This window comes from Lissotriton vulgaris, chromosome 5, assembly GCF_964263255.1.
Source record: "Lissotriton vulgaris chromosome 5, aLisVul1.2, whole genome shotgun sequence".
Classification (NCBI taxonomy): domain Eukaryota; kingdom Metazoa; phylum Chordata; class Amphibia; order Caudata; family Salamandridae; genus Lissotriton; species Lissotriton vulgaris.
Window position 1 is genome coordinate 285,029,997 of NC_141693.1, and position 13,068 is coordinate 285,043,064.

At 43.8% G+C, this 13,068-nt stretch overlaps 1 protein-coding gene across 3 annotated transcripts in view; it reads right to left on the reverse strand.

Moving 5' to 3' along the window:
* Positions 1 to 13,068, reverse strand: part of DVL1 (dishevelled segment polarity protein 1) — a 668,196-nt gene that overhangs the window by 71,357 nt on the left and 583,771 nt on the right. For all 3 annotated transcript variants that reach the window (XM_086921442.1, XM_086921440.1, XM_086921443.1), the window contains one exon: positions 593 to 686. In XM_086921442.1, coding sequence (XP_086777568.1) covers positions 593 to 686 — 94 coding nt within the window. The remainder of the gene's footprint in view (positions 1 to 592; positions 687 to 13,068) is intronic.

The window sequence follows — 13,068 nt, forward strand, 5'->3', positions numbered from 1 at the left end:
CATTGGCAAAATCAATATCGGAGATGGGCCTTGCAAAAATGCGACGTCAGGTCCATCTTGAGAATACAGAAAGAACAGAAAGCAATGCTTTATATACTTTCCTGACAACCACCACATTGTGTGGTCATGTTGCAGCATACAAAGTGGCAGCCATTTTGAAAATATACAAAAAAAATGTTCAAATTGCTTTTATACTATTCGCATGGCAATCGGCAAGGCTGGCGTTGCCAATGATGGCACATTCTAAAAGCATCGGGCATTTGCATACCCAATAGTGGATGCCAGAAACCAAAGAATTGGCAAAATGAGACCTATTGGTTTGCCAATGCTTGTTTCATCACAGTGACTAGGGCTTGCCAAGCAGAGGTGGACTAGCATGTCCTAGAGATTAGGAGGGTACATTGGAGGCTGCCATGTTGTCATTAGAACTGGGGAAGGTTCAATCCATTCACATATGAAATTTATCCTCACAATGCAACTCCAGCTAGCTATTGTAAACCCTCTCTTATGGACTAGTCCGCCTCTGAAGGGGGTGGGGCCTGGGGCTATCTTGCTTTTTGGAAGACAACTGTGTGAGGAGCTGCCTCCTTACCCGATCAATCTGGCGCATCCGCTGCTTCCGCCGCCTCTTCTTCTGTTTCCTGATCAGCCGGGAGGAGGTGCTCTGCTCCGTGGAGCCACTGAGTCTGTCGAGGAACAAAAAACACCAAGCATAAGAGGGGTGAGAATGTGTAAGGGAGGCTTCAAGCAGCAGAAATGGCGTTTTTGATACGAAATAGAGAACACAGGCGCGTAAACAAAATGACACGACTGCTACCATGTTAATACAACCTCTGCTTGCACTACTACCTTGAGGAAAAGTTAAAAACGAGTTAAAAAGGAAAACATTCTGAAAAGTTTTAACCGGTCTCATTGGAGGCAGCCGGTGAACACTTTACAGGGCGCCTGCGTAACATGGATACAGAGATATTGACAAAAGCAGAGACACAACAGGCACAGTAAGCTGATGTATCTGTCCCCGAAACACCAAACTACAGACATTGGACCTCAATATGAGTAGCACAGGAAATGGGCCGGTATTTTGTCGCCCCCTAGATTTACTGAAACTGGGAGTACCTGTAACTCTGGGAGCAGATACAAATAGTCTCTATTACAAGTTGAAACCATGAAACCAGAGGGCCTTGTAACTGTACCGCCTCGACTCACTCCTGTGCATTATGGCTGCATTTCCCAGCTGAAATATGTGGGTTAAATTCCACAGTGTTTCAGTGGCTCTCCTGAGTCCTCCTTCAGTTACTGGCCCCAACACAATTAATTAGCCCCTCCTATTGAGGGTCTTGGTCGCCATGTCACTCTTTACTTTTGCTAGAAGCACGTTTCAAGCATTTACCATTCTTTTTCGAAAACATCTCACTTAATTGTGTAACTCGTGAGACTGCTCTGTGTGCCTTTGATGCAAGGTCACCACTGACAAGTTTTTTTTTTTTTTTAGTTCAGTAATTTTTTTATTGTAAAAAAAAAGATATTTACATGGAGCATAACATTTACATGTTATGCTCCATAACCTGAAGTCTATGATCACTGCTCAGAAGTAATCTCTCTCCCACATTCTCCCTCTCTTATCTCTTTCTCTCTCTCAGCATCTCAGAGTCCTAATCTCATTCTCTGAAAACTTCAAAGATGCTATATCTCCCCCTCAGCACACCAGAGAGGCGATCTCACCCTCTGAGCACTTCAGAGATGTAATCTCCCTCTCAGCCCCCCAGAGAAGTGATCTCTCGCTCCTTAGCTTAGACATTTATTTATTTATGCGTTTTTATATAGCGCGGACTTTACCCGAAGGTGTCAGAGCGCTTCACAATAGGAACAGTACTGGTACATGAGGAGAAGATTACAAGTGAACAAATTACAAAAGCAAACGTTAAGTTACATGAGGCAAAAGTGACAATTGTGAGCAAACAAAATACAAGAGGTAGCAAAAGGTACATTACTAGGTCCCTGTGAACCCGGTATGCTATCTAAAAGCCAAAACTATTAGTTACGTTTTGTGCCATTAAAGTAAAAGAGTCTTAATTGGAGTTAGTGAGCAATAAAGAAAGTGCATATATTTTCATAATTTACATCTGGGGCCAACTTCTTCAATTGCACCAATGTCCTGCAATTTCGCAGTGGCGTTTTCGCCGATGATGAGTGAAAAATTGACTTGTGCACTGACTTAAAAATGCAAAGTTTTTAGGGCTTCTGTTACTATTCCTAATCCCGACATGGAAAGTGGCACTGGCGGTACCGATTTTTAAAGAAGGCAAAAAAAAATTGCCTAGTTCCTATTGACCAATTTCTCTCTTGGCTAGCTCATGTAAGATCCTAAGTAGGGTTATTGCATCTAAAATGGAGGTCTGGATAGAAGAGAAGCAACTATTTTTTCTAGGGCTCAATATGGGATTTGAAAAGGTGACAGAACTATTGATCAACGCCTAAACCTGCATCTCATTCTGGGGGGATGTCAGTGCGAAGCGGGGGAGGGGGGACGGGGGGGTCTGTTCACATATCATTTATGGACCTCTGGAGTGCATTTGATATGGTAAACCGTTCTATCCTGTGTTATGGTATGGACAAACTAGGGTTTGAAGAGCCACTGACAAATTTGTTGTATATGATGTACTCTGACACTTTTGTGAAAATTCGGTATGGGATAAATGAAGCGCTCTCTATATAAACTAGGTCCAGGATGGGTGTGCGGCAACGCTGCGTGTTGGCTCCTTTGTTGTTTTTTATTGTATATAAGTGGTTTGGAAGAAACGTTGCACTGTGTAGGGAAATACACACCCAAAATGAAAGAAACATTAATTCCAGTGCTGCTATATGCGGATGATGCTGTGCTCATTGCGCGAATGGCTATGGGGCTGCAAACCCCTCTTAGACGGGTTTAAACATTTCATGGATACCTTAGGACTGAAAACAAATCTAGGTAAATCTTTTGTCATGCTAGATGGCCCTATAAGAACAAAAACTATGAATTTCCAACTGGGTGAGATAGCTAAAGTTGAAAATGTTTCCTATTTAGGAATTGAGTTTGATTCCAAGATGAGTTGGGACTTTCTATACAGATCACGTTCCCTTAACTTCCAAAGATCAATTGGTCTTTGCAAGAAAGTTTAGGCAAAAACCGGTGAAGGAACTCTCTGCAATTGATAATGCCAAGTGTGTTGCTGTAGCTACGTATGAAACAGGAGTGTGGGGTTATAAAAAAGGAGATTCCCATCAAGATAATAGAAAATACGTTTCAATGTAGTTTGTGGGCATTCTAATCATTCAATCAATCAATCAATGTTTTGTAAAGCACAACTACTCACCCGTAAGGGTCTTAAGGCACTGGCCTTGAGAACTTCTCTACAGACCCTCTCTACGCCATTTAGAACTCAGAGCAAACTATATAGAGGGCAGAATTAAAATTACTACTTTGGCTGAGAGTTTGGTTGATCCTGGAAGCTCCCCTTACAAGGGAGATTATACAAGACTGTATCTGTTTGGATAATACCGGGTCCATCCCGTGGCGGAATTATGTCAAACCTGTTTTTATGAATTTGGGAACTGAAGGGTATTTTGTAAACCAGAAACTAATACAAGGGGTGGTAAACCATTAGTTAAAGAGTTGTTGCATAAGTGGAGAATAGAAGGTTGCCAGAGGGAGTTTTTATCAATCCCAGATAGTGCTAACCAATGTGTCTATTAACCCTTCACGAAGCCTGGAGTTTTACCTCACTCTAGTTTCACAATGAGAGGCCTAGATTTTATCTCATCAGGTTTCGATTTAATTTAATTAATTTTCTTGTAGCCTATCCTTCCCAGGGTACCTAGTTTGTTAGCCTCCCTAACTGTCCCTGTGATTCTGTCTCAAAGCCAAGCGCACTGCACGTTATGTTGTGTTGTAGCACGTATTCTTCGCACAGGAGGAGTTTCTTGGTTCCTGTTCTTTGTGCAACAAATTGTAGTCAGCACACGACAGCTTGAATAGATTACAAACGTTGGATACCCCAAGAATTGCCGTGCCGTGTTTAATTTTTATTAAAAGTGCACTTGCCATAAGGAAAAGGCTTGGCCATATAATGAGCATTAAATGCTGGGGTGGGTTCAACTGAGATATTTTGTGATTTGATATTAGTACACTTTTTATGAGCTTTTAAAAATGTTGTGTTGTATTTTTTAACTGTGCTTTTATAGCAGAATAAAGTGTTCCTGATCATGAAATGCAAACCTGGCGCAACTTCAAAACTGGTGCAGAATCGCTCAACATCAGAGTAAAAATGTCCAGCAACAGTGCAAACCAGCCTGCTGTTGGCACATCTGTTTACTGATGTGGCTCTTGTTATTGTGAAGTGTTCACAACCCCGCTTTGCAGTGATTCACAGCACTTTTTAAACATGATTGACCACACATGAGAAGGTATTATCTGCATTTATTTTGCTAGGAAGGCAGACCTTGAAACAGGAAACTTAATCTCAGTGCACTGCTACTTAAGCAAGGAGCATGAAAATGCCAAAATGATATTGTTACTGTCAGACTGGGGACTTGAAACCGAGCTCTCCTGAATGTAAACACCAGAGACTTTGAAACTAGCCCTCTAGCTTCACTCCCTATCTGGGGGTCGAGAGCATATCAGTGGGGGTGAACCAACTGGTGAGATCTTGGTACCTACCACCTGAAAATAACGTGTCCCATGCTTGGGAAGGCTGAATTAGCCTTTTACAGTTCATCAAAAGGATTCCTGCGTGTGATATGGGTTCCGGAGTAGCGCGCTACTCGCCGAAAAAGCGCTTCGACACCTCGTCAGGGGTAGTAAGCGTTATATAAATGCAATTACAGTACAATACAATATGAACATTATCAATAACGCCACCCAGGCTGCGTGGGAAGCAAGTGGAGGACTATACTAGAAGATGTACATCCTACCCGGAGGTATGAGTCTCCCCGCCCCTATAAGTGAGGCGATGGAGGTAGCTGGTAATTATCAGGCCATGCGCCAGTCCAGAGGTGGTGGCAACACCCTCCTGTTCATTAATCAATTCTGCTAATGGACCAGCCTTGTACCCAGTGGCACTAAGTGGGCTACTAGACAGCCCATAACAGTGGCCCTGCCCTCGGGCCTGGCAGCATGTGCCCCCCCCCCCCCCCTACTTAAAAGGAACAAAAGCTGAGCTCAGGACAGAGCTAAACAAACACCATCCTTCATACTTCAGAAACTAAAGATAGGGGAGTGCTGTGCCCCAGATCCGGGGGGGGGGGGGGGGGGGGGGGCGTTCAGCAGCCCCAGGCGCTAATCTCTGTTTTGGGAAGCCTGGCTGGTAATGCATCTTAACACCGGCCTTGGGGTGCGGGGGTGACACCTCCAGCCTGGGGCAGAAGAGGGTGTCTGGGCAGGGCTTCCAGGCCTTCAGCTGCAGAGCTACCATAAACAGAGGCAGTGAGTATTTTAAGCCGTAAAGCCACCCTCTTCTCTTCTCTGTCACTACACCTTCATTCAGGAGGATAAGGGGGTTAGATGGTTAAATGCCACTTGGTGAAAAAAATCAATCCCGAAAAACACATGCTGAATGTTCCATAAAAAATAAAAATACAACTTGTTTCTTGAGCTAACTCTGTCAAAGAGGATGCATTTTATGAATGATTTACGAGCTAGGCAAAGTTGTGTTCCTGTGGCATTCCTGTTCGACAAGCGCAGACGTTTGCTATTTTTTTTTACTTTGTTGTAAAACCAAATTCACTCCCGCCCCACCCCGTCCGTGCTTGAGACACCGAAGCGGCACTCTGTCGTGCACGACGAGCCTGGTGTCACGTCATAGTAGTTAATAACCAATCCAAAGTGTCTGTAGCTCGGACAAGCCCATCAAAGCGCTTTATGTACTAATGCACACGTCCCCCAACTGGGCATATGATTGCGGTCGGAGCTCCATCCCCCACTGCACTGAATTGCTAAGGGGAGCTTAGTCAGAAAGCAAGAGAAGGGAGTGTAAATGAAAAAATATCACACCTATTATTCAAAAATACATTCTAACGTTCCATGTTAAAAAGAAGCATTGCAGGGTTGCAAACAGGTTAACATCTCAATTCACCGGCCAGCCCAACCCTGCTGCACAGCTAAACAATGAGATGATATATTCGTAGATGACCGTCAGACAATCAATCACGGGGTCATGGACACAGATTTAGACTTGAAGCTCCACGTGAGCCTTGGTCCTGATGCTAGGATGCAGACACAGAGACACAAAGATAACTGCCTATATTGTTTGGTCTCATAGCACGGAAAGTGATTAACACGCACCGCACCACAGGGAAAAATGGAAACCTAAATGTCTGTTTTTTGCATTTCTCTCAAAGAAAGATAAAAAGATATTTACTTTTTTCCCAAAAGAATAGCAAACTGTCAGACCAGTGTGGGAGTTTGGAATCGTGACCTGACTTTTAAGGTAGGATATTTATTCGAAAGATTATTTAAGGTTTAGTGTTATATACCTTGGAAGCAGACATTCACATTTCCAGTGACCCCCCCTTAAAAATGTAATAAAATGGGTGTGGCCCCTCGGCTGGTGAATTGGGGACCTTTCTTTCATTTCACAGAACAGAAGTGCCACATCCGCTGATAGATCATAGCACTTGAGGAATCAGAAATTGGCAGCTGTGTTTGAAAGTCTATTCAAGCTCTTTGAAAGGCATCTCAATCAAGCAGGCTGTCTGTTTTATAGAGGGGCGTGGAAAGAAATGTGAGACACCTTTTGATTCAGGAAAGTGTAAAAACTTAAGCTAGGTAGATCCAGTCGGTTCTTTCTTGAAGTCAGGAATATTATGAATGGGATTGGAGGATCCCACTAGCTGCACCTGCTGGAGAATCTGTTTCATGACCTCGGATGTCGACAAGAGTTTCGTTTTACTGTCTTCATTCGGCAACCCAGGAATGACAATAATGAAGGTTTGTCTACTGCAAATTCCCCATTAGCTGAGTTACATATGTGAATCTTGGTGCTTTTATACTTTCTATGTTGAGAAAACAATGGCATAAATCTTGAGCTTATAAGATGCTTGTTGACTATTGACCAGAACCAGATATTATAAAATGGAAAGAACAAAAGTTGGCAAAAAGTGAGGTCGGTGACCTTTGGTGAGGCCTAGGTAGAGAACCACAAGCCAGGAAATGTGACAACGCACTCTGAAGCCGGACTAAAGAAATTTGCGACCTTCTACAACCAAGGGTCACCACACTACACAAGGCACTCTGGAAGCACCAGGTGCCAGTGGTAAGACCACGGAAGGATGCACTCACCCCTGCTCCATGGGGAGGAGAGGCAATGGACCCATTGGAGGCCTCCCACTTGGATGCTCCTGTTTGTCTGCCAGTATGATGAACAAGTGACCATGGTGAGCTGGCACTTCTGTGCAGTCAATGGCTATCGATAGCCGAGGTGAAGACTGCCACTAGGTACACACATCATAATGCAAATGGCTGGAAAATTCAGCCCTGCTTGACGTCATTTCCCATTCAGTGCTCTGTAGTCCCTATTGCCCTACAAGGATTTCAGTGAATAAATAGGTAACTTGGCCCTTGCCCATTAGACTAAAAGACTGCTGTGCATTTTTCTTTATTTAGGTAGATGCCTTGAGCATGGTGGTAAAACCTTACACATTGTAAGCAATTTTCAGGTATTCTACCTCAGAATTCCGCAGACTTTAGGACACAAAGCTCTGAAGAGGGTTTTGCTACCTTTATAGCTTCTTGTGTTAAGGAGAGTCTTTGACGATTGAGAATAGGGATGGCTCTGGAGTGGCACCTATCTAGAGACCGGTTCTGTCAGATGATAGAGAGAGGCAGTAGCGCTAGGGCATCACTGTGAAAGTCAGCTGGTAAGATAGCTCAGTGAGATACTGCACCTTGTGCAGAGAGCTGCATGCTGCCACAAGTTTTAATGTGGCAAGAAGGAGAATCTGTGCGCTACTAAGGATGATAAAACGAGCATGAGTAAGTTGTGAAATGACACATTCTATCCGTGTCTTAAGATTCTGCTAAGATAACATTATATAAAGGAGATCTCTTGGACACAATTTAGCATAAAAAAACATTGCATTATACAAATATTGCAGCAAAAATGTTGTGGTACTAAATATAGAGTTTACAGACATATGTAAACTACAAAAATACATACACTATATAAATAATGTAAATAAGCAATCTACACAGAAATTAAATAACGTTTATTAAAATAAATTAAATGAAGGAACAGTTAAATAATTTACACAATTATTAATTTAACTAGCCAATTAAATTTTACAAATTGCAAAACATGTTTAACCCCTTGTGTGCTCGTGACGGAACCGTTCCGTCACGAGCCTCAGGTGGGCTGTGCTGGTGACGGAACGGTTCCGTCACGGCCCGCTCGCCGCACCTGCGTGGCGCGAATTCCGCGCCTGCGCTGGACGCTCTATTAGGCGGGCGGGCCGTGACGGAACCGTTCCGTCACAAGCACAGCCCACCCGAGGCTCGTGACGGAGCGGTTCCGTCACGAGCACGGGAGCGCAGTGCCACCCCCCCTCCCCCTTAGCACTACGGCGGAATAGCCGCCGCAGTGAAGGGGTTAAAAAAAATAAAATATATATTTAAATATCATGCCAGACTACCACCCTACTAAACAATCAACCCCCGCCAATAATGTAAAAAACAAAAAATAAGCTCAAAATCAACATTTCTAAAATATTTGCAAAAAGATAAAGCCCCTGAAACATAACAAACAAATAAAATTAACATAATTAATTACAAAATCATAAACCATCACAAAATCAATATTAAATACTATTTTACAAAAATATTACTTAAAAAAAGATATTCTTATCTGTGATATTCTGTACCATGATATTCTTATAACCACAATACTTTATTCACAAAATTTGTTTTTCGCAATATTTTTGAGATGATCGTAATATTGTGCACCTAAAGGGGCCATCCGGGCCATCAGTATTTCAATTTTAACCATAAATATCAAAACAACAGCACAGCCCCTGCACTTATACAGTATTAGTCCATTCTTGGTAATGTTGGTTTCTTTAGAAATGGTTGGTAACATGCATCAGCACTTTCAGAATAACATTTCGAGAATAACAGGCCTTCCAAATGACGTGACAAAGTTCAAAAGGACGTTCTGGTGTGGAGTATCAATTTATTGTTCCTTAAATTGGGCCAACACGTGTTTCATCGCAGGGAACACACTGCGAATCTTCAGGGCTGGATAGAAAACATAAGAAGTGCATTGTTGTGCGCCTAATTACTCTGGTTACCTAAAAAACCTCCTAGCTGTATACTGTTTAACCATAAATATGTTAAGATGCAAATTGGGATCTGAAAATCTAGGGTAACAACCCAAAGTAACAAAACACTGAAGACCACGGAAATTACTCAAATATGTGGTAATCCGACAAAGGTCTAACATGCTCTAGTTATTTGAAATACTGCTTCATTAAACATTACATTACACATTACTTACAGGCACATGGATATGCGGTTTTTAGGTTTCGCTGGGGAACGGAGCCGTTAGGCTCCGCCTCCAGAGAAATCTTATGTTTCTTAGTGTGTACTCTTAGTCCCTCCCTCTGTTTCATTGGCTAGCTCCATAAATGGAGGCTAGCCATTGGAACAGAGAGGCGTCCGTCATGGCCGGAGGAGACACGGGGGCGTTCCCGAGATTCTTTGGCTTTTGCCGACGTCACGCGACGCCGGGAACGCCCCCGAATCCATCGACACGTTTTTGGTGCAGACTGAAGGTTTGCGAGCCTTCCCCGAGCAGAGCGCACTAAAATAACCTGTGTGCAGCTTCACCACCGCAACCCGGGATCAGTAAACCCCCGACGAAGGGCCCCGTACCTTGCTGGTACCAACGCGACCGAAAACGAGCCCGCTGCTCTCCGATTGGACGGGAGAGCCGAGCCCCCTCACCAAACGCCGCGACGGGATTGGCCCGTGCGGCGCAGCGTCACCACTGTTGCCGTGTGGTGATTGGATTCCGGGGTTTGCAGTAATTACCGAACCCGTTGGTCGTTCACAACAAGATTTTCACGAGGTATAAACCTGTTGGAATTAGTGCAGGAAGAAAAATCTAATATTCCGAATTTCCGACTCAGAACCGGGTAAAAAGCATTGCCACTGTATAGTCCATTCCGATATGCAATGCAGTAACTCCGCACTTTGTAAAATAACAATCCCCAGCACGGTATGAGTAATTCCGGGTGCCTTACATAGTATGACATCACTATCCCACGGGTAGAAGATAGCTAGTGGCCTGTCCAACGCGACCGAAAACGAGCCTGCTGCTCTCCGATTGGACGGGAGAGCCGAGCCCCCTCACCAAACGCCGCGACGGGATTGGCCCGTGCGGCGCAGCGTCACCACTGTTGCCGTGTGGTGATTGGCTAGGGCGAGGAGCGTCATCGCAGGCTTGTTGAAGTTTACTTGTAGAAGGATTCAGTTTGAGGTTTGCGTCGCCGAGACAAACGCAATGCTTTTTTTTCTCACTAGAACTTGTTGAACAGCGCGCATTCACGCGGTCGCCAGAGCCTAAACCAGAGAGCTTTGCCGTCGCTCACATCAAGGACAAAACACTCGCTCGCCATCTCCCTCCTGCACAGAGACGCCGAGTCAGGATTCCGGGGTTTGCAGTAATTACCGAACCCGTTGGTCGTTCACAACAAGATTTTCACGAGGTATAAACCTGTTGGAATTAGTGCAGGAAAAAAAATCTAATATTCCGAATTTCCGACTCAGAACCGGGTAAAAAGCATTGCCACTGTATAGTCCATTCCGATATGCAATGCAGTAACTCCGCACTTTGTAAAATAACAATCCCCACCACGGTATGAGTAATTCCGGGTGCCTTACATAGTATGACATCACTATCCCACGGGTAGAAGATAGCTAGTGGCCTGTCCTCCACCGTCGTACTAGCTGTAGAAATGCGAACCACGGTGCTTTGGGCAGTATCCCACTAAGCATTTGCAAACATATAAACTTCCGGTCTTTGGTATGATAATGGTGCTGCGCTCAGCAGTTTTCGCCCTGATGGATACATGTTGTGTTGTTTAGTTGCCCACTCACTCCTCCAGACGTTGATTGTGAGCTACAGAAAATGTAACCAGAAAAGAAATGAAGGCTCTGCTGTGTATTAGTCTCCGAGGCGGGATGGAAATGTTCCTGATGAGGCCCATTAAGCGGAAACCGCGGCGCGCAGCCAGTAATGAGGTGAGAATTTTCACAGCGTCTAAATCCGCAGTAAAAGAATTCACACAGCAGTTGGAGAGCACCCCAAACATATCAAACAACTCCTTTCTCATTCTGCCTGCTTTCTAATTACTAAAGCGTTTGAAAGTTCCATTGAAATGATCTTATTACAAGCTTGCTAGCATCTGAATAGATGAACGTGGTATTGTCCCAAGTCCCTATTTTAAATGGATGAACTGGATTAAATGACCTGTAGAGACCGTGGCCGGTGTGTGTGACTGCTCGAGACTGCGAGGGGCTCCTTGAATCACCTGCGGGTGAGGCTGGCCACAGAACTGCAAGACTCAGACCCTCCGAGCAAGAAATTACCCCCCCCCCCCCAACCAAAACAGTTGCATCTTCCAGGAGCCCATGAGCACAAACAAGGCCGCGGTCCTGGAACCTGGTGCTGACGCCTGCCACAAGCGCCCTGTCACCGGCCTGAGGGGCGGCCTATCCTGTCTGCAGACACTGGCTCTAGAGAGGCGGCCAGCTGAAGCTGCAAGGACTCAGAATACCTAAAAACGTGCACGGTTTAAAGGCCAGTCTCCCGTTTACATCAATGCCACGGAAAGATCGGAGACTCGGGTAGCTATCAACGTATTGGTCACACCCCAAGGTCTTGATGAAAAAAACTAGCTGTAAAGTGTTGTCCCCTTTTTGATGATTGATTTATGAATAATGACAAAGTTTAATTTTTAGGCAATTCATCCGTTGTGTTGAGAACAATGGCGAGTTTTTAAATATTTAAGTTGTCACGATTCGGTTTTACTGTTAAGTGACGAAATGTTTAAGCAGTAAAAAGAACAATTGATTACTACCTTTTATTGCCTTTCCACATCAAGGCCTTTTGTTTGTGTTTTTTTATATATATAATTTATTTTGGATAAGTTATCTGGCCTTTGTGACCTTATTGAAATGTTCACTGAAACATGTTTTGTCAAAGTATTGTGGTTTCTATGGTGATATTTGGTCTGTTTTGCGTTATTCAATTTGTGTCGCAATGTATGGTGGTGCAGTGTATGACTGGGCGTTCTAGACCAAGTGAGTTGGGAAGGGAGCATGAATTGTATTGCACAGTCTTGAATACACTACCTCCTACAGGGACACCTGCTGACTCTCCTCTTGATACTCTTCTGCAGGAGTAAATGCACAAGCCAGTTTTCATCGTAGTGCAAAATGATAACTGAAATAGTTGCAATCCAAATCGCATTTGCGAGAGATTAAGCTATTGCCATTGTAAATGACAATGCCATTTATTTATCTGTTTTCAAAACCAACACATAAATAAAAAGTTTGTCATTCACAATGCCAATAGCTCAAACTTTTCCAAAGGCGAAACCGTTGCATTGTAAATGCTTGTTGCTTTTTTTTCACTGCTTAAAAAAGTGCAGGGCTCTCCTCAGCTTGCACTTCTCATTGCCCCGGCCAGTGCTGCCAATGACAGAACCAACACAACTACTAACCATAACACTCAAAGTTGTCTACAAGTGTGACATTTCAGACTATTCCAGGCCCCCAAATCTATAAGAATGGCATGGGTGGCAGGTATTAGTCATTTTGATGTATATTGAATAAATAAATATCTATTGTTGCATTCATCTCTAATTTAGACAAACAGCACCACCATTTGTAGAGTGTCATAAGTGCCATTGTTGACAATTAACCACTGGCTCAAATTAAGAGCTGCTTTTTTAGGTCTCGGTAATATCCGGTCTGCTGAAGGCAGACCGGAAGTCCGAGATTTATTGTCAGTAAGAGGGCTGCTTTATCCCTCC